The 27,009-nt window shown below is 40.7% G+C and overlaps 2 protein-coding genes and 1 pseudogene across 10 annotated transcripts in view; 2 read left to right on the top strand and 1 right to left on the bottom strand.

Annotated features, from left to right (window-relative positions):
- The window catches only part of CFAP210 (cilia and flagella associated protein 210), a 63,757-nt gene extending 46,232 nt beyond the window's left edge, over positions 1 to 17,525 (bottom strand). The window contains exon 1 of one of the 2 annotated variants that reach the window (XM_066232903.1): positions 17,400 to 17,525. In XM_066232903.1, coding sequence (XP_066089000.1) covers positions 17,400 to 17,448 — 49 coding nt within the window. In that variant the 5' untranslated portion in view covers positions 17,449 to 17,525. Of the gene's footprint in view, positions 1 to 16,993; positions 17,071 to 17,399 lie in introns of those variants that run through there. The other variant, XM_066232904.1, reaches the window with a different exon arrangement.
- LOC136337938 (serine/threonine-protein phosphatase PGAM5, mitochondrial pseudogene) lies at positions 368 to 5,587 on the top strand (annotated as a pseudogene).
- Positions 17,526 to 17,668: 143 nt separating the features above from the next.
- PHOSPHO2 (phosphatase, orphan 2) lies at positions 17,669 to 24,773 on the top strand. Of its 8 annotated transcripts, XM_066279695.1 has the most exons (6): positions 17,669 to 17,862; positions 18,380 to 18,492; positions 20,748 to 20,919; positions 22,391 to 22,438; positions 22,726 to 22,874; positions 23,966 to 24,773. In XM_066279695.1, the coding sequence occupies exon 6, from the start codon at positions 23,991 to 23,993 to the stop codon at positions 24,714 to 24,716; it is 726 nt and encodes a 241-aa protein (XP_066135792.1). In that variant the 5' UTR covers positions 17,669 to 17,862; positions 18,380 to 18,492; positions 20,748 to 20,919; positions 22,391 to 22,438; positions 22,726 to 22,874; positions 23,966 to 23,990; the 3' UTR covers positions 24,717 to 24,773. The 8 variants fall into 8 exon arrangements, with proteins under 8 accessions (XP_066135792.1, XP_066135794.1, XP_066135797.1 ...); XM_066279697.1 differs by lacking the exons at positions 18,380 to 18,492; positions 20,748 to 20,919 and adding an exon at positions 21,969 to 22,277 and having other exon boundaries at positions 22,391 to 22,433; positions 22,715 to 22,874; XM_066279700.1 differs by lacking the exons at positions 18,380 to 18,492; positions 20,748 to 20,919 and having other exon boundaries at positions 22,391 to 22,433; positions 22,715 to 22,874.
- The last annotated feature ends 2,236 nt before the right edge of the window (positions 24,774 to 27,009 follow it).

Raw genomic sequence — 27,009 nt, 5'->3', positions numbered from 1 at the left:
GAGTGGAACAACAAATGAATGCTTCATTTCTCCCTCTGCTCCTTCTCCCTTTCTCTCTCTGTCTCTCTAAATAAATAAAGGAACAGTTAAGCCTTGGCCAGATAGCTCGGTTGGTTAGAGCAGTGATCCCCAACCTTTTCTGGGCCATGGACCGGTTTAATGTCAAAAAATATTTTCACGGACCGGCCTTTAGGGTGGGACAGATAAATGTATCACGTGACCGAGACAAGTGTCAAGAGTGAGTCTTAGACGGATATAACAGAGGGAATCTGGTCATTTTTAAAAAATAAAACATCATTCAGACTTAAATATAAATAAAATGGAAATAATGTAAGTTATTTATTCTTCCTCTGCGGACCAGTACCAAATGGCCCACAACCGGTACCGGTCCCGCGGCCCAGGGGTTGGGGACCACTGGATTAGAGCATCGTCCGGAAGTGCGAAGGTTGCCGGATCAATTCCTGGTCAGGGTACATACAGACACAGCTCAATATTCTGATCTATCTTTTTCCCCCTGCCTCTCTCTCTAAAAAAAAAAAAAAAAAAAAAAAAATGAGAGAGTGCATTGTGGAGACAGACTACCTAGATGTTTTCTTAGTATGAATTATGTGACTCTAAACAAAATTATTGAACCCTCTGAGTCTAATTCCTTAATTGCAAAATGGAGATATTAAAAGTACCTACGTACTTTATATGGTTGGCGTGAGAATTAAATAAAGTAATATATGTCAACAATATAAAATACATAGTGACTGGCACGCATTATGCTCCCACACTAGCTATTATTAGCTATTACTATTTTTACCATTTTTATTAGAAGAATGAAACAGAGGTAGACAAAAAACCAGAAGCAAGAAATCACATGGCTGGGAAAGAAAGTTATGAGAGAAAAGCTGCTGGGATCAATTACAGTCTTCTTGGGGTTTAACATAAGGTTGATGGGAGTGAGAAGCTGGCTGATAAACTAAAGTGTGAGTTTATAACTACTAGCACCATCTTGCCTACCACATACAAAGTGTCTACATAAAAACAAAGCAAAGGGAAGCTGAAAAGTAAAATAGTACCCTGGTTCAAATTATACCTAAATTCTCAGCTATGTAAGCCAAAATATTCCCCTTCTGTTTTAACTACAGTGAATTAAACTGGTCACTTATAACTAAAGAGTCCTGACATTATAGCCTTTTAACATATTTCCTTTGTTTTGCCTAAACTGGCCCAACTTTGTGTTACTGGCAAACAAAGGCTAACTAAACAAAGGCCACAAAGTTAAATCTACAATTTGATTAACATATTGTTAGGCATATTAATATCTTCTTTGACCCAAGAGTCATTCCAATTCCTTACAATGAGAAATAAATAGAGAAAATTTAATGCACAAAAATACTAAAGAGTCTGGGTAGACCAAACACCTCTATTAGCAGGAGCTACTTCCTACAAAGAATACAGTGGTGAACAGGCTTTGGGAGCAGTGGGAGGAGAGCTGGATGTCAGAAGCTGCATAATGCAAAATGTGGTCCGTCCTCTAGGACTGCGTATGAGATACTTTCAGTGATGGGATTTAGCCAGTTGGCAGAGGTTCAGCAGAACCAATACCTAATTTTTTGTTGAGTTGGGTTAACTGGTTGTTAAAATGACACTTGTAATCAGGGTTCTCTCTAAGGTGGGCACCTGGGCAGCCATGCAATGTGGAAATCAAAATTTATATCCCTTACTCTTTTTTATTTATTTATTTATTTATTTTAATTTATTCATTTTAGAGAGGAGAAAGAGAGAGAGAGAGAGAAAGGGGGGGGCAGGAGCAGGAAGCATCAACTCTCATGTGTCCTGACCAGACAAGTGCAGGGTTTCGAACTGGCAACCTCAGCATTCCAGGTTGACACTTAATCCATTGCGCCACCACAGGTCAAGCCTCCCTTACTCTTTTTTAATGTTCATCTGCACAACGTGTATTCTAAGCACCCATAGTAATATTCATTTCATCCATAAGTGAAAAAAATTGCAAGTGGATTGCCAATCAAGAAGCAATGCGGAGACCTGAAGATGGCAGTGGAGTAGAAGATGCACAGACTCCCAGCTCACACCACCAAACTGGATTACAAATTAATTTAGGAACAATCAGCTTGAAAAACCAACTGTGGACTATAAGACCAGCTCTCGAAAACCAAGAGCAAAGAAGAAGCCACACTGAGCCTTGTAGGGAGAACCAAGGAGCGGTGAGTCTCCCCTGCTTATAGGGAACAAAGGGGGTGTGAGGCTGAGAGCCCAGAAGGGCTCTCATTCCAAGGAAAAGAGTAGCAAATATCGCTCACAGCCATTTGCCTGGGGACCTGGGAATGAGGTGTGTTGAAAGGGCTGGCTTAACTTCCAAAAGGAAAGGGGAGAGAGAGAGACAGACGGTGACTGGCAGAGGAATGCATGGGAGGACCTGAGAAGCTGACTCATCCAGTGCTGGAGGTGGCCATAGCTGGGACAAGGTTTGATCCTTCCACATAACACAACACTAAAGAGCTTCCAGATCATACATCTCCAGACATCTCTCCAGCTCCAATCAGTGCAACAAGACACAGCTGAAAACAAGAAGTGGGGAGGAGGGGCAAAAACTCAGGTATCCATGGAGATCTGAGATACACCTCCCCCTACTGAAGCTGAGAAAGCACCCCGCCCCCAGAGAGAGTAACAAGCAGATCAGGTCTTCAAAGTCTCAGGTTACACCCACCACATTCCTGGATACAGTTTCAAATACCCCCCCTACTGAGATCAGTAAACAAGACTAAAACTGAGAAGAAAACAAACAAATGAAGAATTCAAAGCAGCCCAAATCTGAAAGTGGATTACACATAACAGCTGATTCCAACTCAAGAAGACCTAGAAATAACACAACTGAAAATTGGAGGCAGACAGCACCAAACCTAGACTCAACCAGCCCTACAAACAATACACCCAAACACATAGACATAATGAGAAGACAGAGAAGTGCAATCCAAATGAAACCACAAGAGAAATCTCCAGAAAAGGAACTGAGTGATATGGAAATAACCAAACTGCTAGATGCAGAGTTTAGAATAATGATTGTTAGGATGCTTAGGGATCTTAGAACAACAATAGATGGTCATTACGAACACCTAAATAAAGAGATAGCAAGTATAAAAAAGGACATTGAAATATTAAAAAAGAATCAGAGGTGACAAATACAATATCAGAAATGAAGACCACAATGGAAGGAATTAAAAGCAGGATGGATGGGCCCTGGCCGGTTGGCTCAGTGGTAGAGTGTCGGCCTGGCGTGCGGACGACCCGGGTTCGATTCCCGGCCAGGGCACATAGGAGAAGCGCCCATTTGCTTCTCCACCCACCCCTCTCCTTCCTCTCTGTCTCTCTCTTCCCCTCCCGCAGCCAAGGCTCCATTGGAGCAAAGATGGCCTGGGCACTGAGGATGGCTCCTTGGCCTCTGCCGCAGGTGCTAGAGTGCCTCTGGTCTCGGCAGAGCGACCCCCCGGAGGGACAGAGCATCGCCCCCTGGTGGGCAGAGCATCACCCCTGGTGGGCGTGCCGGATGGATCCCGTTCGGGCACATGCGGGAGTCTGTCTGACTGTCTCTCCCCATTTCCAGCTTCAGAAGAAAAAAAAAAAAAAAGCAGGATGGATGAAGCTGAGGATCAAATCAGCGAGTTAGAGGACAAGATGAACAAAGGCACGAAAGCAGAGCAGAAAAAAGAGAAGAGACTCAAAAAGTCTCAGGAAACTCTGAGAGAGCTCTGTGACAACATGAAGAGAAATAACATCCACATCATAGGGGTTCCTGAAGAAGAAGAGAAAGAAGAAGGGATAAAAACATTATTCAATCAAATCATAGCTGAAAACTTCCCTAAATTGATGCAAAGAAGGGTCTCACAAGTTCAAGAAGCACAGAGAACTACATTAAAGAGAAACCCAAAAAGACCTACACCAAGACACATCATAATTAAAATACCACAGCTAAGCGATAAAGAGAAAATATTAAAAGCTGCTAGAGAAAAGAAGGCTATCACCTACAAAGGAGCCCCCATAAGGATGACATCCGACTTCTCAACAGAAACACTTGAGGCCAGAAGGGAATGGCAAAAAATATTCAAAGTAATGCAGAACAAGAGCCTACAACCAAGACTACTTTATCCAGCAAGGCTACATTTAAAATTGAAGGAGAAATAAAAAGCTTCCCAGACAAAAAAAAAAACTCAAGGAATTTATTACAACCAAACCAATGCTGCAGGAAATGTTAAGGAGACTGTTGTAAACAGATCAAAATGGGAAAAGAACATAGCAAAAGAGGAATACAGCTTTAGAGAATAAAATGGCAATAAACTACTACATATCAATAATAACCTTAAATGTAAATGAATTAAATGATCCAATCAAAAGACATAGGGTAGCTGCTTAGATAAGAAAACAGGATCCGTACATATGCTGCCTACAAGAGACACACCTTAAAACAAAAGATGTACATAGACTGAAGGTAAAAGGATGAAAAAAAACATTTCATGCAAATGGAAATGAAAAAAAAGCTGGGGTAGCAATACTTATATCAGACAAAATGGACTTTAAAACAAAGACTATAGTAAGAGATAAAGAAGGTTACTACATAATGATAAAGGGAGCAATCCAACAGAAAGATATAACCACCATAAATATCTATGCACCTAATATAGGAGCACCTAAATATACAGTGTGGGGGACTTCTGCCCAGCGGTGCTGGCTGGCCCAGAAAGTGGCCTTGGGCGGGGGGGGGGGGGGTGCCTCCCTGCTCGTCGTCCACGTCCTGAGCGCTTCCCCAGAGCAGGACAGGCCAGCATGGCGTTCTGGCAGGCACTGCAGCTCCCGGCCTGCGGCCTGGCGGGGGCTCGGCCACCATGCTCTTCTCGGCCGTGGCCGTGGGGGAGGCCCCCCGCAGGTGTGGATGCGGAGCTGCACACGGTCGAGCCTCCAGCTTGGGGATGGGGTCTGGGACCCGAACTGGGACAGGCGAGAACCCGCTGTCCCTGGTCAACCTGCGCAAGAGGAACCTGGATTCTGGAGATGACGACGTGGCGTCCAGGATAGACCACTGCAAAGCCAGGGCCACGCGGCACATCTTCCTCATCAGGCACTCCCAGTACCATGTGGACACTTCCCGGGAAAAGGACCACACCCTGACACCCCTGGGCCACGAACAGGTTTGAGCTAACTGGTCTCCGACTTGCGACCTTGGGGTTGAAGTTTAATAAAATTGTGCGTTCCTCCATGAACTGTGCAGTAGAAACCACTGATATCATCAGCAAACACCTGCCAGTATTACGAAGACAGAGCCAGGATTGAGGCCACCTTCTGGAACTACATCCACCGGGCGGGCGCCAAACAGCAGGAGGACAGTTACGAGATCTTCATCTGCCACGCCAATGTCATCCGCTACATCGTGTGCCGAGCTGTGCAGTTCCCTCCAGAAGGCTGGCTCCGTCTCTTCCTCAACAATGGCAGCATCACCCACCTGGTGGTCTGGCCTGATGGCCCTGTGGCGCTCAGAGCCCTTGGGGACACAGGGTTCATGCCTCCTGACAAGATCTCCCGCTCCTGAGGGCATGCTCCCCTCGCCCATGCCTAGCTCTGTCGTGGGAGCCACTAAGAACAGACGCCCTCCCTCTGTCCCCTCCTCAGGCTGCACTGAGGTCATTGCATTTCTCCAGGACCAGGCCGTGGCAAAGGGAAGTATGTAAAACGCTGCGTTTCAGTCCTTCTGGCCCAGGACAGAAAAGGGGAACTTTCAGGTCAGACCAGCCAGTGGGGTTCAAGGAGGCCTCACAGATGTCACTGGGGAACAAGGCAGATCTGCACCAAGGGGTCTTTGGTCACAAACATAGCTGGCCACATGACCTCCTTAAGGCTCCATCAGCAAAGCCTGTTGGACACCAGGGACTTGGAGGAGGGTGCAGAATTTCCATTTATAACTTCACTTCGTGCATTCTTTCCATTTCTTAAAACCCTTTTGTCAAGTATTTGTCAATTAAAAATTTTCCATCTGGGTTCTTGCTTTGAAAACTCATGTCTCACTCAAAGTCATGCACCCCTGACGCTATTGTATCTAAACTCTCCAGACCCAAAGGAGCACCTGGGCAGGTGACGGAGGGACCAGGGGTGACAGCTCATTCTTTAGTTTGCCTCTGGCTGTTAAACTTTTATGCTCATGGATTAAAATATTTAGACATGATGTGTCCATCCCAAATATTATTAATTTATAAGAATAGTACATTTCCATGAAGTGGTTATGAACATTTTTTTCTGCAATCAGTGCAGCTAAATGGGATATTTGATCCATTCCTGTCAACTTTGGAAATGATTACAAAATAAAGTTTTATTTTATTGGTAAAAAAAAAAATACAGTGTGTCCGTAAAGTCATGGTGCACTTTTGACCGGTCACAGGAAAGCAACAAAAGACGACAGAAATGTGAAATCTGCACCAAATAAAAGGAAAACTCTCCCAGTTTCATACCTATTCAGTGCAGTTCAATGTGGGCTCATGCACAGATTTTTTAGGGCTCCTTAGGTAGCTATCCCGTATAGCCTCTACAGACTCGTCACTGACTGATGGCCTACCAGAACAGGGTTTCTCCACCAAACTGCCGGTTTCCTTCAAGTGCTTATCTCACCGAGTAATGTTATTCCTATGTGGTGGCACTTCGTTATAAACACCCCGATATTCACGTTGCGCTTTGGTCATGGATTCGAATTTAGAGAGACACAGAACACACTGAACTTTCCTCTGTACCGTCCACATCTGGACTGGCATGGCCGTGGGCTGTTCCGCTGTATACACGGTGTTACATCATCATCTGTGCATGCACATATGCTGCCACATCATTCTACAGAAACTGGGAGGGTTTTCTTTTAATTTGGTGCAGATTTCACATTTCTATCGTCTTTTGTTGCTTTCCTGTGACCGGTCAAAAGTGCACCATGACTTTATGGACACACTACATAAAGCAGACTTTGATGGATATAAAGGGCAAGATCAACATCAATGCTATAATGGTAAGGGATTTCAATACCCCACTAACATCACTAGATAGATCCTCAAGAAAGAAAATTAACAAAGAAACAGCAGACTTAAAGGACACACTAGGTCAACTTGATTTAATAGATATCTTTAGAACATTTCACCCTAAGGCAGAATATACATTCTTTTCAAGTGTTCATGGTACATTCTCTAAGATAGACCACATGTCAGGACACAAAAGCAGGCTCAACAAATTTAAAAAGATTGAAATCATATCGAGCAATTTCTCTGATCACAATGGCATGAAACTAGAAATCAACCACAACAGAAAAACTCAAAAATTCTCAAACACATGGAAACTAAATAGCATGTTATTAAATAATGAATAGGTTAACAATGAAATCAAAGAAGAAATAAAAAAATAATCCTAGAAACAAATGATAATGAGCAAACAACAACTCAAAATTTATGGGACATAGCAAAAGCAGTCCTGAGAGGGAAGTTCATAGCACTACAGGCATTCCTTAAGAAGCTTGAAAAAGCCCAAATAAACAACCTAACCCTTCATTTAAAAGAACTAGAAAGGGCCCTGGCCGGTTGGCTCAGCGGTAGAGCTTCGGCCTGGTGTGCAGAAGTCCCGGGTTCGATTCCCGGCCAGGGCACACAGGAGAAGCACCCATCTGCTTCTCCACCCCTCCCCCTCTCCTTCCTCTCTGTCTCTCTCTTCCCATCCCGCAGCTGAGGCTCCACTGGAGCAAAGATGGTCCAGGTGCTGGGGATGGCTCCTTGGCCTCTGCCCCAGGTGCTAGAGTGGCTCTGGTCGCAACAGAGCGACGCCCCGGAGGGGCAGAGCATCGGCCCCTGGTGGGCAGAGCATCGCCCCCTGGTGGGCGTGCTGGGTGGATCCTGGGCGGTGTATGTGGGAATCTATCTGTTTGACTGTCTCTCCCCATTTCCAGCTTCAGAAAAATACAGAAAAAAATAAAATAAATAAATAAAAGAACTAGAAAAAGAACAGCAAGTAAGCCCAGAGGTAGTAGAAGGAAGAAAATAATAAAGATCAGAGCAGAAATAAATGACATAGAAGCTAAAGAAACAATACGGAGGATCAATGAAACCAAGAGCTGGATCTTTGAAAGGGTAAACAAGATCGATGAATCATTAACAAGACTCACCAAGAAAAGAAGAGAGAGGACTCAAATAAATAAAATTGGAAATGAGAGTAGAGAAGTAACAACCGACACAACAGAAATACAAAATATTGTAAGAAAATACTATGAAGAACTGTACGCCAAAAAATTAAACAACCTAGGTGAAATGGACAAATTCCTTGAAACATATAATCTTCCAAAAATCAATCTGGAAGAATCAGAAAACCTAAACAGACCGATTACAACAAAAGAGATAGAAACAGTTATCAAAGAGCTCCCAAAAAACAAAACTCCTGGGCCCGATGGCTTCACTGGTGAATTCTACCAAACATTCAAAGAAGAACTAACTCCTATCCTTCTCAAGCTATTTCAAAAAATTCAGGAGGAAGGAACACTTCCAAATTTCTTTTATGAGGCGAGCATAATTCTGATTCCAAAACCAGGCAAAGACAACACAAAAAAAGAAAATTATAGGCCAATATCCCTGATGAATTTAGATGCTAAAATCCTCAACAAAATATTAGCAAACCAAATCCAGCAATACATGAAAAAAATCATACATCATGATCAAGTGGGATTTATTCTGGGGAGGCAAGGATGGTACAACATTCATAAATCAATTAATGTGATTCACCACATAAACAAAAGGAAAGAGAAAAACCACATGATAATTTCAATAGATGCAGAAAAAGCATTTGATAAAATCCAGCTCTTAGCAAAGTAGGAATACAGGGAACATACCTCAACATGATAAAGGCCATCTATGACAAACCCACAGCCAACATTATAATGAATGTACAAAAATTAAAAGTAATTCCCTTAAAATCAGGAACAAGGCAGGGGTGCCCCCTTTCACCACTCTTATTCAACATAGTACTGGAAGTCCTAGCTACAGTAACCAGACAAGAAGAAGAAATAAAAGGTATCCAAATTGGAAAAGAAGTAAAACTATCATTATTTGCAGATGATATGATACTGTATATAGAAAACCCTATAAAGTCTCAGTCAAAAAACTACTGGACCTAATAAACAAATTCAGCAAGGTGGCAGGATATAAAATTAATACACAGAAATCAGAACAATGAACTGTCAGAAAGAGAAATTAAGGAAACAATCCCCTTCACTATTGCAACAAAAAAATAAAGTACCTAGGAGTAAATTTAACCAAGGAGGTTAAAGACTTGTACTCAGAAAATTATAAAACATTGCTAAAAGAGGCCCTGGCTGGTTGGCTCAGCGGTAGAGCGTCGGCCTAGCGTGCGGAGGACCCGGGTTCGATTCCCAGCCAGGGCACACAGGAGAAGCGCCCATTTGCTTCTCCACCCCTCCGCCGCGCTTTCCTCTCTGTCTCTCTCTTCCCCTCCCACAGCCAAGGCTCCATTGGAGCAGAGATGGCCCGGGCGCTGGGGATGGCTCTGTGGCCTCTGCCTCAGGCGCTAGAGTGGCTCTGGTCGCAATATGGCGACGCCCAGGATGGGCAGAGCATCGCCCCCTGGTGGGCAGAGCGTCGCCCCTGGTGGGCGTGCCGGGTGGATCCCGGTCGGGCGCATGCAGGAGTCTGACTGTCTCTCCCCGTTTCCAGCTTCAGAAAAATGAAAAAATGAAAAGAAAAAAAAAAAAAAAAAACATTGCTAAAAGAAATCAAGGAAGACACAAGTGGAAGCATATACCGTGCTCATGTTTAGGAAGAATAAATATCATTAAAATGTCTATGTTTTTCAAAGCAATTTATAAATTCAATGCAATACCAATTAAAATACCAATGACATACTTCAAAGATATAGAACACATATTCCAAAAATGTATATGGAATCAAAAAAGAACACGAATAGCCTCAGCAATCTTGAAAAAGAAGAATAAAGTGGGAGGTATCAAACTTCCTGATATCAAGTTATACTACAAGGCCATTGTACTCAAAACAGCCTAGTACTGGCATAAGAACAGACATATAGATCAATGGAACAGAACTGAGAACCTAGAAATAAACCCACACCTTTATGGACAACTGATATTTGACAAAGGAAGTAAGAGCATACAGTGGAGTAAAGACAGTCTCTTTAACAAATGGAGTTGGGAAAACTGGACAGCTACCTGCAAAAAAATGAAACTAGACCACCAACTTACACCATTCACAAAAATAAACTCAAAATAGATAAAAGACTTAAATGTAAGTCATGAAACCATAAGTATCCTAGAAGAAAACTTAGGCAGTAAGCTCACCAACATGTATCGCAACAATATCTTTGCTGAATTATCTCCACAGGCAAATGAAATAAAAGACAGGATAAACAAATGGGACTATATCAAACTAAAAAGCTTTTGCGGCCTGACCTGTGGTGGCGCAGCAGATAAAGCGTCAACCTGGAAACACTGAGGTTGCCGGTTCAAAACCCTGGCTTGCCTGGTCAAGGCACATATGGGAGTTGATGCTTCTTGCTCCTCCCCCTTCTCTCTCTCTCTCTCTCTCTCTCTCTCTCTCTCTATCTCTCCCCCTCCTCTCTAAAATGAATAAATAAAAAAAAAAACATTAAAAAAAAAACTTACATTGTAAAAAAAAAAAGCTTTTGCACAGCTAAAGAAAATATGAACAGAATAAAAAGACAAACCACACAATGGGAGAACATATTTGACAATACATCTTATAAGGGATTAATAACCAAAATTTATAAAGAACTTGCAAAACTCAACAGGAAGACAAACAATCCAATAAAAAAATGGGCACAAGAAATGCCAATAGACAAATGAAAAAATGTTCAACATCACTAATCATTAGAGAAATGCAAATTAAAACCACAATGAGATACCACCTCACACCAGTCAGAATGGCGCTCATCAACAAAACAACACTGAATAAGTGCTGGTGAGGATGTGGAGAAAAGGGAACCTTCCTGCACTACTAGTGGGAATGCAACGCAGATTGGTGCAGCCACTGTGGAAAACAATATGGAGATTCCTCCAAAAATTAGAAATGGAACTGCCCTTTGACCCAGATCCCACTTATAGGAATATATCCCAAGGACACCATATCACCAACAGAAAAAAAGAAATGCACCCCCATGTGTACAGCAGCATTGTTCACAATAGCGAAGATCTGGAAACAGCCCAAGTGTCTGTCAGTGGACAAGTGGATTAAAATGCTGTGGTACATATATACAATGGAATACTATGGGGCTATGAAAAAGAAGGAAATATTACCTTTTGCAACAATATGGAGGGACCTGGAAACTATCATGTTGAATGAAATAAGCCAGGCAGAGAAAGAAAAATATCATATGACCTCACTCATTTGAGGAATCCAATGAACAATATGAACTGAGGAACGGAATGGAGACAGGGAGGGATCAAAGGGATCAGAGGAAAAGAGGACGGAGGGAAAGGGGATGATAGGATGGGATAAACCTGAAGGGAAGGGGGGAGGGCTCTGTAAGGAGGGGGGCAAGAGAGATATTGAGGGGAATATGGGGGGAGGGGGGATGCATTCGGAGTGACCCTTGAATCTATGTAAACACAATTAATTAAATTATAATTAAATAAATAAATGAATGTTTAAAAAAAGAAGCAATGTGGAAATATCTTAAGTAACAGTTTTATTGGTTTTTTGTCAGGTATTATTTAATGTTTTTGATTAATATTTTAAAACTCTTATAATCTAGTTTTGTTTATCTCTTTTATTGTTCTTAGTTAAGTATTAAATGCATGAAATAATAAACTACCTTTCGGTATATATATTTTTTATACTTAAAACTGTCATTAGTGCAGAGAACCAGTTGTTAAATTATTTTAATCCCACCACTGGATGCTTTATTCAAGATCTTTTGGACTCTGACACAGGAAGATAAGAGAAAACCACAAAAGCAGCAGGTATGGGCAATCATAATGAAATAAGAGAAGCCACAGAAAGTTTTGGGAAAGACTTTTTTATTCTCAGGCCCTGAAGTTGGGACAAGTTCTCCCATCATTCCCTGCATTATCCCCTCCCACAGTCCCTGACAACCACTAATTTACTGTCTGTCTTTATGGATTTGCCTATTCCAGACATTTCATATAAAAGGAATCATACAATATGTGGCATTTTATGTCTAACTTCTTTCACTTACATTATGTTTTCAAGGTTAATTCCTATGATAGCATGTATCAATACTTAATTGCTTTTTATAGCTGAATAACTTTCCATTGTATAGATGTATCACATTTTGTTAGCATTTGGGTTGTTTCCACCTTTTGACTATTATGAAAAACTAGAAAGCCGGGCGGTCATACGAAATGACCGCTGTTCTAGATATTATAAATTGTAATTAAAATGATTTGTGCAAAGGTGTCTGCTAATTCAAACTGAATTACCCAGGGCAGGTGGCGAGGACGCCCCTTTGCTTAGTGCCCCACGGTGTTTCCCCCTTCTACTTGCTTAATTGCTTAGAGTAGAGTGCAATGAAGGAAACCACTGGCGGTACATTTCTTAAGAGCCACTGCTAGCTCAATAAGTAAAGGTGATTTAAATAATAAAATGTTAATTCACATGTCAAAGATTTCTTTGTACACAACATTTCTTATGTAGATCTTTCCATCATTTTTAAGCTCACCTTGCAGAGGACCATCAATTATTTATTTTTATTTTTTTTAATTTCTTTTCTTTTCTGAAGCTGGAAACGGGGAGAGACAGTCAGACAGACTCCCGCATGCGCCCGACCAGGATCCACCCGGCACGCCCACCAGGGGGCGACGCTCTGCCCACCAGGGGGCGATGCTCTGCCCCTCCGGGGTGTCGCTCTGTTGCAACCAGAGCCACTCTAGCGCCTGGGGCAGAGGCCAAGGAGCCATCCCCAGCGCCCGGGCCATCTTTGCTCCAATGTCCAATGGACCCTCAGCTGCGGGAGGGGAAGAGAGAGACAGAGGAAGGAGAGGGGGAGGGGTGGAGAAGCAGATGGGCGCTTCTCCTGTGTGCCCTGGCCGGGAATTGAACCTGGGACTTCTGCACTCCAGGCCGACGCTCTACCACCGAGCCAACCGGCCAGGGCCCATCAATTATTTTTAATTTTACATCCGTTCTTTCACGAACTCTTGAACAGGCAACATAAAGTTGACCGTGTCCAAATGCAGGCTCAGGTAAAAAAAATGCCAACATGCTTAAGCGTTTGGCCCTGAGACTTATTGATGGTCATAGCAAAGGCAAGTTTTACAGGAAATTGTCTACGTCTCAATTGAAACGGCAACCCTGTTTGAGATGGAGCCAAACCAATTCTCGGAATGACATGTATTTCACCTTTAGAGGAGCCAGCCAAAGACTTAGAACTATTATGACATTATTTTTCAATTGGAGAACCTCTAGTCTTGTACTATTGCAAAGACCCCTTCTGGTGTTAAGATTTCTTAACAGCATAATAATTGCTACAATCTTTAACCTCAATTTGTGAGGTGGCATGCCAGAAGGCGGGACTATTTGAATGCCGTGGCAACTTCACCCCATTGGCTAGTACAGTTACGCAAGCAACCAATAAGCTATCGGCGACAGACACTTAAGCCGCATATAATAAAGATGCTGCTATGAACATTCATGTATAAGTTTTTGTATAAATATATGTTTTCAATTATCTTAGACACATATCTAGGAAAATTATAACTTCATGTTTAACATTTTAGGGAAGTGTCAAGTTGTTTTTCAAAGTGGCTGCACCATTTATTCTTTCCAACAGTGTATGAGGAATCCAATTTTTCCACATCCTAGGCATTTATCTTTTTTCCATGCAAATTACATCTTTTTTTTTTTTTCCCTGAAGCTGGAAACCAGGAGGCAGTCAGACTCCCGCATGCGCCCCCCCCCCCCGGCACGCCCACCAGGGGACGATGCTCTGCTCATCCAGGGCGTCGCTCTGTAGCGACCAGAGCCACTCTAGCGCCTGGGGCAGAGGCCAAGGAGCCATCCTCAGCGCCCGGGCCATCTTTTGCACCAATGGAGCCTCGGCTGTGGGAGGGGAAGAGAGAGACAGAGAGGAAGGAGAGGAGGAAGGGTGGAGAAGCAGATGGGTGTCTCTCCTGTGTGCCCTGGCCGGGAACCGAACCCGGGACTTCCGCACACCAGGCCGATGCTCTACCACTGAGCCAACCGGCCAGGGCCAAATTACATCTTCATACATTGTATGCTCATGAACACAGAATTTTATTTCTTTTTTTTTTTTTTTAGCATTCTTTTTTTTTTTTAATTTTATTTATTTATTTTTTACAGAGACAGAGAGTGAGTCAGAGAGAGGGATAGACAGGGACAGACAGACAGTAACAGAGAGAGATGAGAAGCATCAATCATTAGTTTTTCATTGCGCGTCGCAACACCTTAGTTGTTCATTGATTGCCTTCTCACATGTGCCTTGACCGCGGGCCTTCAGCAGGCTGAGCAACCCCTTGCTGGAGCCAGCGACCTTGGGTCCAAGCTGGTGAGCCTCGCTCAAACCAGATGAGCCCGCACTCAAGCTGGCGACCTCGGGGTCTCGAACCTGGGTCCTTCCGCATCCCAGTCCGACGCTCTATCCACTGTGCCACCACCAGGTCAGGCCCAGAATTTTATTTCTTAACGTTGTCTTTTAAATCAGAAGAAAAAGAGTTACAAACAAAATACATTTATACTGTATTTTTATTTACATGTATATTTAATTTATTGGTGCTCTTTATTTATTTATGTGTATTTGAGTTATGGTCCAGTGTCCTTTCATTTTATTCTGAAGGACTCCTTTTACTGTTGCTCGTAGGGTTGGTCTGCTAGAAATGAATTTGCTCAGTCTTTGTTTACCTGGAAATATCTTAAATTCTCCATGAATTTTGAAAGATGAATACGTCAACCTGCTGCCTTCTAGCCTCTGTAGTTTCTCATGAGAAATCAACTGTTACTCTCAGTGAGGCTCACGTATACGTGATGAATTATCTGGTACTGCATTCAATATTTTTGTCTTTAGATTTCAACAGTTTGATCGTGATATATTGATTGTAACTTGAGTTTACCCTATTTAGAATATCAATGAGCTTCCTGAATGTGTAAAGCAGTAGTCTGCAATCTTCTTCATCTCATGGCACATATAAATTAATAGCTAAAATTCTGCAGCACACCAAAAATTATATTTTTTGCTGATCTCACAAAAAGGTATATAAGGAGATTTTCCTTTTCTTTAATTTTTAATTTATTTTATTTATTTTGAAATTAAATTTAATGGGGTGACATTTATCAATAAGAATACACAGGTTGCCTAACTTGTGGTGGTGCAATGGATAAAGCATTGACCTGGAATGCTGAAGTCACTGGTTCGGGGCCTGGGCTTGCCTGGTCAAGGCACATAAGAGAAGCAACTACTATGAGTTGATGCTTCCTGTTCCTTTCTCCCTTCTCTCTTTCTCCTCTCTCTAAAATCAATAAGTAAAACCTTTGAAAAAAATAGTACATAGGTTTTAGGTGGACATCTCTATAGCATCTGAACTGTTGATTTCGTTGTGTGTTCATTACCCAGTCTAATAATTTTCTGTCGCCATATATTTGTCCCTCTTCACTTCCCTCTCCCTACCCCCTCCCCTGGGTAACCATTTCACTTTTATCTAAGTCCATGAGTCTCAGTTTTATATCCCACCTTTGTGGGATACATGTTTGTCCCTCTTTTCAAAGTTCCCTATGGGCATCTCATATCCTAGGTATTCCTTTTAAGTTGCTTGGTCGTTTTGTTGTTCATAGCCAATTGTTAACACTGCAACAGGCAGCTTTGATGTTTAGAAAATAGCACTGTTTTAACAAACATACCTGGTGAGCTCTGAGTCAGGTCAAATAAAGACAAGCCTTGCAAATGGGCTTTTCCAGGGAACTACCAGACAGGTCAAATAATAACAGTTACCTGGGAAATGGGCTTTGCAGGGGATCCAACCCTGTTCTGCTCCCTCCATAGATTGCTAAGCCACTGAATTTCACTGTGATCGCAGTGGTTTTCTTGACTACCATAAAGCTGGGAGAAAAGTCTGGGACTAGAGCAACTTAAAATGCAAAAACTCACTGTTTTTGTCAAGATTCAGCTAATTTTCTTGATATACACTCCCCAATTGTTGCAAGCCTTCAGTTTGATTTCCTGAGTTCTCAAGAAGGTGATTCTGATTTTTTCCTCTTTTTTTTTTTTTTTTTTTTTTTTTTTTTTTTGCCAATGTTCTTTTTAACTTAATAGAGGAGAGGATTTTTAGAGATTCACCACTCTGGCTGATTCCACCCCAAAAAATCTTTATATAATTGTGTCATTGATAGCTGTCTACATATCTGAACCCCTCTTCTATTTCACCCTCTTCCAAATGATAATTGCAAATTAGCAATGAGGCTCAGATGGAAACTTTTGGACCAAAGCTTCAGAACACTTATTAGGTCTCTAAATCTTTCAATGCAGTTCTGCTTACATAGGAAAGAGAATATGTTGGAGTAATTGTGTTTTTACAGTACATGCCACATAGGTACTATCTCTCTCCTACAGATCGTAACCTTCTGTTGCTACTTCATAAGTCCTCCACTACATACATATCCATTAATGGAGAATGGCTGGCTCCTACTCTACGTCTGACACAAGAGGCTCTATTGTTACAGAAGCTCAGGCACTGACATGAGGACAGTCCAAATTCCCAGTTCTCGTCACTATGACAACATTAACTGAGAATTTAGAGACCAAAGAAACTAAAATAATTAGAATTGATAACGAGCTCCTTAGATGTCTCATTATGCTACTTCTATTACAAAATCTAAATATTATAACAGGTCATCGAAATTTAAAAAAATCTTAAATAGCATTACTTTTTATACTCTATCAAAGCATTTGCCTTAGGGTGAGACCTTACCTTCACTTCAGAGATGAGGAAATTGAAACATTTCCCTTCAGAAACTTTCATAAAAGCACTCAGAAGGTTCAGCCAGGAGTCGAATGAGGCTGTTGATATTTCCAAAAGATACTGCAACTCACTCAATACATAACAAAGTTCAAGCGCAAATAAAAATTCAGACTCTTGAAGTTGTCACTGCGCAGATCAATTGGGTCGGCCTACTTCTTATTCTTTCCCTCTTTTCCCACATACCAATCCACCTGAGGGCAAAACTGTCCAACTTACTTAAGAACCCAACGCTGCTATCCACTCGTTGCAGTTCACTTCACCTGGACTAGGCTCCCTCACTTGGTACCCTAGCCTCTCACCCCATGCCTGGGAATCAGAAACGAAGCTCATGTTGGTATGGACCAGTTTAGCTCACCCGTCCTTTCCTTTGCCTGTCCATAACGCCTTCCGAACCGCATCAGCATCTCTGACGAGGTTCCCAGGGACCTCTCAGATTTGGAAAGGCGATTCCCACTCAGAGCGCCGCTGCCTCCAGCTTGGGGACTATTTGGTAAACTGTGTGGGTTGCTTAGCAACGTCGCCGGAAGTGACGCCATCTGTCGCCGAGGAACGAAGAACGCGTAGCTGTGGGCTGTGAATCTGGAGAACATAGGCTGCGCCTGCGCGGGAAGCAGAGGACGCTGGGCGAGTGAGGCACCCCAGCAGACAGTCTCCCGGACACTCCGCAGGAGCAGGGCGGGGCTAGGCCGACTGTCGACTCCCGGCCTGGGCCAGTGAGGAGATCTGGGGACCTTCATCGGCCTGGTGCTCCCACCGCGTGGCTCACGCAGGACCACCCCAGCTAGATTCCTGCGCCGACCTTCGGGGCGGACTGGCAGGTGTGTGGAAGAGAGGGGCTTCGGCTGGGTGTTTGCGGCCCACAGACTTCCTCGCGGGTGGAAGGTGAAGAGCAAAGCTCTCCCTTAACTATAGAATCCCAGAGATTAATTGACAGAAATGATACTTTTAAATATTTTAGTTTCTAAGGTATGATCCCGGCTATGTGGGGCTGTTTTTGTAAACATAGGAATGTTGAAACTTGGATGCTGTCTCAGATCATTCCTATTTGGACCTTCAAGATATTTTAAATTGCTTGGTAAATACAGTAATGGAATGTATTTGGAGGGTCAATCAGACCTCCAAGGACACCAAAATCTGTTAAGAGAGGTTACAGGCTTAGTTTCAGAAGATACTTTTCCAGTACGCCGAGGTACATACAAATGATCTCATTACAAGCTCTTTGGCTGCAACACATAACATACTTATCAGGCACCAAATTGTGGTCGCTCAAAATGAGAGGAGGTAAGATTTTTAACCACTAAAGTTCTAACACTTAGTTGTACTGTTTTTCTTCAGATTTTTGTAAGAATGAACACCAGGTGTGCAAGCTTTATTAGAGGAGAAAGACCTGCCGGGGCACTTCTGGGAGAAGTGCACCGAAACAGACTCTGAGGCAAACATTTATTAAGGTGGGGAGAGCTTTGAGCAAGTGTGCGTTGAGTCAGCAATTCTGGTATGTTCCCTTCTGCAGTCCTACGATTTCGGCTTCCTGGAAAGCTTCTCCTCCGGGCAGCTGACCAGCTTCCTAGAACTTTTCTGTTTCAGAAATAATAGTCCAGTAAGTAAGGGTGGGGTCAGATAGACAAGTGGAACAGCAAAAGGGCAGTTTGGAAGTTTTGGTAAATTCATGTATCTATCATTTTATATCAGAGGTTACACAGTAATAATGCTGGTAAGTATGACAGAATTAATAAAATATTTTTTGAAAAAAATTAGTTTTTAGACCTTGGTGGGGTAGCTCAGTTGGTTACAGCGTCCTCCAGTACACACCAAGGTTGCGGGTTAGAGCCCTGCGTCAGGGTACACACAAGAATCAACCAGTGAATGCATAAATAAGTGGAACAGAAAATTGATGTTTCTCCTTTCCTCTCTCACTAAAATCAATAAATTAAAAAAAATTAGTTTTACAATTAAAATATTGGTGGTTTGATTGATTGATTGTGGGGGCCCTGGCCGGTTGGACTCTGAGAGGTAGAGCGTTCACCTGGTGTGTGGAAGTCCCGAGTTGGATTCCAGTCAGGGCACACAGTAAAAGCGACTTTCTACTTGTCCACCCATCTCCCCCCTTCTCCCAGAGCTATTGTGCCAGTGGTTCGGTCAGTTTGGCCCTGGTGGCTGAGGGTGGCTCTATGGCTTCCCCTCAGGTGCTGAAATAGCTCCCTTCCGAGCAACAACGGAGCAGCGATCCCAGCTGGAAAGAACATCGCCCTCTAGTGGGCTTGCTGAGTGGATCCTGGTTGGGGTGCATGTGAGAGTCTGTCTCTTGGCCTCCCTGCCTCTCCGCCTCTCACTTAATAAAAAAATATATTTTTGGGGGGGGGGGAGCACAGTTTTTAAAATGTCAAAAACTGAGAGATTTTACCCTATTTGCATGGTAACAACGTAGCCTGCCACAGTTTCATAGGAGATGCAGACGCCTAGGTCAAAGACCTTACAGCAGTAGCAGCAGTCAGAATATGAACAATTTTACCCCAGTCCCTCAGGATGATGCAAAGAGGACCAGAAGTCACCAGCACATGAAGTTAAACTAAGGAATCCAATTCTTTATTATAAGAACAATAAGCATTTCAAAGCTACATAGCTTATTTAACCAGGCCCCAATCCTTGGATGTCTGTGTAATTTCTACTTTCCATTATTGTTAAACGCACATAGATTATTGTTAGATTATGGAAACATTGCAGATATACCAGATATGTACTGCTCTTGCTTTTGGAGAGAATAGTTAATAACTATTTTGGGAATTTTAGCAAGTTGGTTTTAAAATAGATTCACATTCTTAAAACAATCTTGGTGCACATCCTTAATTTTTTGAGATTTTTATTTAAAATACAGTAGAGCCGCACTCAAGCCGGTGACCTCAGGGTTTCAAACCTGGGTCCTCTGCATCCCAGGCCAACACTGTGCCACCACCTGTTCAGGCTCAACTTCTTTCCTTAATGTTCAATTATTTTATTTATTTATTTATTTTTTTTTTTTTTTATTTAAAATACAGTAAATCTGGCCCTGGCCAGTTGGCTCAGCGGGAGAGCGTCGGCCTGGCGTGCAGGAGTCCCGGGTTCGATTCTCGGCCAGGGCACACAGGAGAGGCGCCCATCAGCTTCTCCACCCCTCCCCCTCTCCTTCCTCTCTGTCTCTCTCTTCCCCTCCCGCAGCTGAGGCTCCATTGGAGCAAAGTTGGCCCGGGCGCTGGGGATGGCTCCATGGCCTTTGCCTCAGGCGCTAGAGTGGCTCTGGTTGCAACAGAGCAACGCCCCAGAGGGGCAGAACATCGCCCCCTGGTGGGCATGCCGGGTGGATCCCAGTCGGGCGCATGCGGGAGTCTGTCTGACTGCTTCCCCGTTTCCAACTTCAGAAAAATACAAAATAAAATAAAATCCAGTAAATCTTTTCATGTTTATTGACAATGGAATGTGGTGTTTGTCTATTGTTTAACAAGTAAAAAGAAAAAGTGGAATTTGTAATTCTCAATCAGTCTAATCCTCGTGACTTTATCCACCAGATAGACTTGTATTTATATAGCATTTAAGGTTTTTGTATTTAAGGTTTTTGTTTAATAAAAATATTTTCGCATTGCCAATAGGTGCTCTTCTGATGTAAGAGAAAATAGCTTCATTAGAAAACATAAATTTAAAAGTATCTTAAATAAACTTTTATTAATTTTAGGAATTAAGAAATCTCTGTTCCTTTGCTCCAAACCAGAAGATTTTGTTCCTGGCATATAGAGTAGGAGTAGTGTTAGTTAGAAACTGGCTGGTGTTTAAAACTGAAGGTTGTCATGACTATTTAACCAAAGCTCTATGCTGAAGCAAGATTGTCTTGGGAGATACTAAGTTGGGTATTTTTAATAAAAATTTATGTTGAGTGGTAAAAAAAAACTCATATAAAAAGATGTGAGCCTGACTTGTGGCTTAGTGGATAAAGTGTCCACTAGGAATGGTGAGGTCGCCGGTTCGAAACCCTGGGCTTGCCCGGTCAAGGCATATATGGGAAGCAACTACTACAAGTTGATTCTTCTGCTTCTCCTCCCTCTTTCTCTCTCTCTCTTTCTCTCTCTCTTTTATCTAAAAATCAATCAATAAATTTTAAAAAAATGTGAAATTGAGAAAAGTTCACTTTTAGATAGAAATTAATAGTCAGCAATGGAACTATATTAACTTTAGGCTTATGATACATTTTAATAGTTAAGGATTTTTAGTAACTTGTAGCTAATTAAAATTGAGGCTTGAGGCAGTTTTTAACCAATAGTTACATTTGAAAAAAAATGGTTAATTAAATTCTGAATGCTTAAAATGCATGTTTAATTTAAAATATGCCTAGGCTCATTTCTAATGTGATTGCCTACTATACCTTACTGTTATTTATTACACTGTTTCTATGAGAAAGTGAATTCTGCACTTAAATCTCTGGGAACCAGTCAGGGACACCTGGATTAGGCATGTAAAGCTACAAGGATACAGAGTATCAGGATATTAAAGGGTGGGGCAAAAATAGGTTTACACAGAGTTTATTCTTGTATTATTATTTATTAATTATTGTATTATTTTTCATATGAATAACTTTAAACCTACTTTTGTCCCATCCTGTATACATCTAAATTCATACAACTGGAGATACCCTTCTAGATTAATTCTCCAGATATTTTAAATTGAGAGGCACCAGGATGCAGTGTGCAGATATTTTATTGTGTTTCACACCTGAACCTATACCCCAATAAATTCAATTAAAAATAAATAAATAAATTGAGAGACACCAAATACTTAACTCTTATATGAGTAATAACATCTATTCTCAGTTTCACCAGCTAGCTGTTGTCATAAACCAGAAAATACATGTGGTTAAATGCCATGTTTTCCTTTTTTTTTTTTTTTTTTTTTTTTTTTACAGGGACAGAGAGAAAGTCAGAGAGAGGGACAGATAGGAACAGACAGACAGGAACGGAGAGAGATGAGAAGCATCAATCATCAGTTGTTCGTTGTGACACCTTAGGTGTTCATTGACTGCTCTCTCATATGTGCCCTGACCGTGGGCCTTCAGCAGACCAAGTAACCCCTTGCTCGAGCCAGCGACCTTGGGACCAAGCCGGTGAGCTTTGCTCAAACCAGATGAGCCCGCGCTCAAGCTGGCGACCTCAGGGTCTCGAACCTGGGTCCTCCGCATCCCAGTCCAACGCTCTATCCACTGCACCACTGCCCGGTCAGGCCATGTTTTCCTTTTCTAATTAAATTTATTGTAGTAACATTAGTTAATAACATGTTTTTCATTTTTAATTGATCTTTTTCTTATTTGTGGGGTTCTTCACTTTTCAGAATTTCTTGCGAAACCTCCGAATGGTTTTGAAGTAGATCACAGGTACAGTGTTATAGTTAGTGTGTACTTTGAGACTAATGAGTGTTTTCACGTAATTAAACATCTTTTTGTCAAAATGGCCTTAGTATCTTATTTTTAAACTGATGAATAGTCTTTAAATATTCTATTTCTTATACACTAGAGTGTGGTACTTAAAAGCATGAACTTTGAAATCAAGCAGACCTGAATCCAAATTCCACTTAACTAATTCTGCCTCTTTTTTTTTTTTTAGAAGAATCACTTTAATTTTTTTTAATTTTTTTTATTTTATTTATTCATTTTAGAAAGGAGAGAGAGAGAGAAAGAGGAGAGAGACAGAGAGAGAAGGGGAGGGAGGAGCAGGAAGCATCAACTCCCATATGTGCCTTAACCAGGCAAGCCCAGGGTTTCGAACTGGCGACCTCAGCATTCCAGGTCGACACTTTATCCACTGCACCACCACAGGTCAGGCCTAATTCTGCCTCTTAACTAATACTTAACCAACCTAATTCTTAAGCACTAGTTAATTTATCTTTAATATGAGGATAATAATAATTCCTACTTACTAGGGTAATGACAAATGAGAATTATAAAGTTCTTAGTTTAGTGCTGGTATATAATCATCTCTAAAAATATTACTCTTTTAAAAATATATATTTATCTATATATATTAATTATTGCTTTTATTTGGGTAATCTATAATTACCTATCATTTTTACATGATTATTTATACCATCTGTTGACCAGTTTATTCCTTCCTTTCCTCTTGAGATTTCTAATTAATGACCTTCATTATCTTTTAATTTAAAAAGATTTAAGTAATTGTCAGAACATAACTAGTGTGATTACTCAAGTATATCCAGATAATTTGGCACTCCAGAGCTAAACTAGTTAGAGAAAATATAAATTGACATGAAACTTGTTAATAACAATTACTACTAGTCTGGAAGAACTGAACTAAGTTCCACTTCAAATAATTTGTTTAGAATTTCAAGTACAGCCATGCAACCATTTAGTTATAACATTGGGATTGATATTAGAAATTATTATCAAGCTAAACACTTTTTTAAAAAATTAAAGTTTGCAAGATTTTGTTATGTTAAATTTGGTCCAAATTATGGTTAGTACACAGAAACCTGTTGTTCAATAATGAAGATTTTTGTAAATATTTTAAACGAATAAGTTTGGCTATTATTGATTAAAAACAAGATTGGTTAAAATTTTTTAAATTAGACTTTAAGACAATAATTGTTTTATTACTTCTCTCAGTGGATAGCTCAGTAACTTCATTCTGAATGCTCAAGGAATAATCCCCACAGGAACACAATAATACTGTGGGTCCTTTTTAGATATTGTTTCCCATTCACTTAAATACGCAAATATGAAATTTGCTTCTATGGAAAAAATGCTTAAATAGTGGTCCTAAAATGCTTCATTATTTTAATTTGTTTATATATACCCTATGTTTTAGCAGATTAACTCTCAGTAATGTTTGTTAAATAATAGCTAGATATATAAAACAGAATGTTTAGGGAATAATATTTCTTCTTTTTCAGGGTAACCCAAATCTGTTTTAGAACCATGAAAATTTTGCTGGTTTTTGACTTTGACAATACAATCATAGATGACAATAGTGACACCTGGATTGTACAGTGTGCTCCCGAGAAAAAGCTTCCTATGGAACTACGAGATTCTTATGAAAAAGGATTTTGGACAGAATTTATGGGCAGAGTCTTTAAGTATTTGGGAGATGAAGGTATAAGAGAAGATGAAATGAAAAGAACAATGACATCAATGCCTTTCACTCCCGGAATGGTGGAGCTTTTAGACTTTATAAGAAAGAACAAGGATAAATTTGATTGCATCATTATTTCAGATTCAAATTCTGTCTTCATAGATTGGGTTTTAGAAGCTACCAATTTTCATGATGTGTTTGATAAAGTCTTTACGAATCCGGCAGCTTTTGATGGCAGTGGTCATCTCACCGTTGAAAATTACCATGCTCATTCTTGCAAAAGGTGCCCCAAAAATCTTTGTAAAAATGTAGTGTTGGTAGAATTTGTAGATAAACAGTTACAACAGGGAGTCAATTATACACAAATTGTTTATATAGGTGATGGTGGAAATGATCTTTGCCCAGTATCCTTTCTAAAGAAGAATGACATTGCCATGCCACGGAAAGGATATACTTTACAGAAAACTCTATCCAGAATGTCACAAAACCTTGAGCCTATGGAATCTTGTGTTGTAGTTTGGTCTTCAGGTATTGAAATAATTTCTCATTTACAATTTCTAATAAAGGAGTAATATGCCAACAATTGAAATGTGTATCAGTTAAGATTAGGTACAGCAGCATAAAACTAAAACCCCAAATACCATTGGCTTTAAAAGAAAAAAAAAAGGAAGATTTTTTTTCTGCCTCTCACAAGATTTCCAGAGGTAAGTATCTCTCAAAGCTGCTGTATTGCTGTTCTACCAACTTCAGTACTTGGCTATCAACTTATGATACAATATTATTGTTCAGGCTCCAACCCGCCCATCAACTTTCTGGCCAGGAAGAAGGAAGGCAGTGAGTTGCACACTAATTTAAATTACATTGGCCAAAATGTAGTCACAATGTCCCTCACATAATTGCAAGGAAGGATGAAAAATACAGTTTTTATTCCAGATTGTCAGATGCCTGGGAAAAACTGGAAAAAAGAGAAGTACAGAATTAAGGTAAGTGCAACTAGTGGTCTCTACCAAAGGTAGTTGATAGGTTATATTGTGTTTATTATCAGAGAGAGTAGTCATATATTTTATTTTCTTAGATGTTTATTTCAAAAGCAAGCCCAGTAGTTATACATCTTAAAAATAAGCCCGATGCTTTATTCACATAAGCCTAAATATATATGTATATATATGTGTGTGTATGTGTGTGTGTGTATATATATATATATATATATATATATATATATATATATATATATATAGTTCTATTCCCAAATTAGTATATTTTAAAATTAGGGATGCAGTGTTTATTACCCAAGTTTTTATTAATATCAGACTTTCCTTTTAAAATGAAAAGAAATTAATGTTCCTCAAATATTTTTAAATTATATCAGTATCACAATTATAACTCCACTATACTAGCTTAATCTGTGTATTATTTCTACTTGTCAATGCAGTCTTGAGTGATATAAAATGTCATTTATAGAAATACTCAACATTTAAAATACTTTCATATAGTGATATTAGCAAAATATCAAATGATATAAAAAGTTTTATAATTTCATGCTAATTCCTAGGCTCTCATGTTTTAGGCATATATCCTAATTATGTAATAATATATAATAAAAGGTAATTAGGTAATAATACTATGTAATTATGTCAAAATATTAGAATTTTCCTTTCCATTATTGAAAGCTCCAGAAATAGAAATGCTCAATATAATTTAATGGGGGGGAAATGATACCTTTTTTTAAATATGTATATATTTTTTTATTATTCTTTTTATTTTAGAGAGAGGAGAGACAGAAAGAGAGAGAGAGAGAAGGGGGGAGGAGCAGGAAGCATCAACTCCCATATGTGCCTTGACCAGGCAAGCCCAGGATTTCAAATTGGTGACTTCAGCATTCCAGGTCAGCACTTTATCCACTGCACCACCAGAGGTCAGCCCAAAAATGGTACTTTCTAATTAGTTTTTTCAGGTTGAAAAATAAGTCTTTAAATTAATCGGTTAGATTATGTTTAAACACATTTACTCATTTTTGTGTGTGACAGAGACAGAGAGAGGGACAGATAGGGACAGACAGGAAGGGAGAGAGCTTAGAAGTATCAATTCTTTGTTGCAGCACCTTAGTTGTTCATTGATTGCTTTCTCATATGTGCCTTGACTGGGGGCTACAGCAGAACGAGTGACCCCTTGCTCAAGCCAGCAACCTTGGGTTCAAGCTGATGAGCCTTGCTTGCTCAAACCAGATGAGCCTGCATTCAAGCCAGCGACCTCGGAGTTTCGAACTTGGGTCCTCTGCGTCCCAGTCCGACTCTGTATCCACTGCGCCACCGCCTGGTCAGGCAAATACATTTACTCATATATTATCATTTCTCTACATAATTTACCAGTAACAAATTATAAGTTATGGAAGTAAAAATACATGACGTTCATTTTTTGTAATGGTAAACCAAGCAATTTGGACCAGATCTCCTAACGAGGACATCTGAAAAAGCTGATAGCTAAAAATTTTCTAAACATCTGCTTAAAGACATGAGAGAGCTAGTAACAATGAAAAATTGCTACCAAAGCCCAGAAACCCAAGAAAGTTAGCTGCTTTTTTCTAGAAGTGTTGGCTAATTCTGTAATTGGTGTCTGAGATGCTGAGTGGCTAACTTGACAATCTCATGGTACCACTGGGAAGAGGCTGCAATGATAAATCTTTCCCTTTACTTTGAATAAGAATCCCAAAAGGAGTAAGAATTTCCCGTCAGAGGTAAGAATGATCCGCCTGACTGGGCAGTGGCACAGTGTATAGAGCCTTGGACTGGGACGGAGAAGATCCAGGTTTGAAATCCCGAGGTTGCTGACTTGAGTATGGGCTCATCCAGCTTGAGCACAGGTCAC

The sequence above is a fragment of the Saccopteryx bilineata genome, chromosome 5, assembly GCF_036850765.1.
Source record: "Saccopteryx bilineata isolate mSacBil1 chromosome 5, mSacBil1_pri_phased_curated, whole genome shotgun sequence".
NCBI classification, from domain to species: domain Eukaryota; kingdom Metazoa; phylum Chordata; class Mammalia; order Chiroptera; family Emballonuridae; genus Saccopteryx; species Saccopteryx bilineata.
The sequence above is the reverse complement of the archived record's forward strand: the minus strand, read 5'-3'. Positions and strand labels throughout refer to the sequence as shown.

What these genes read in the sequence shown, in the direction of transcription:
- PHOSPHO2 (XM_066279699.1), top strand. Translation starts at nt 23,991, where the DNA reads ATGAAAATTTTGCTGGTTTTTGACTTTGACAATACAATCATAGATGAC.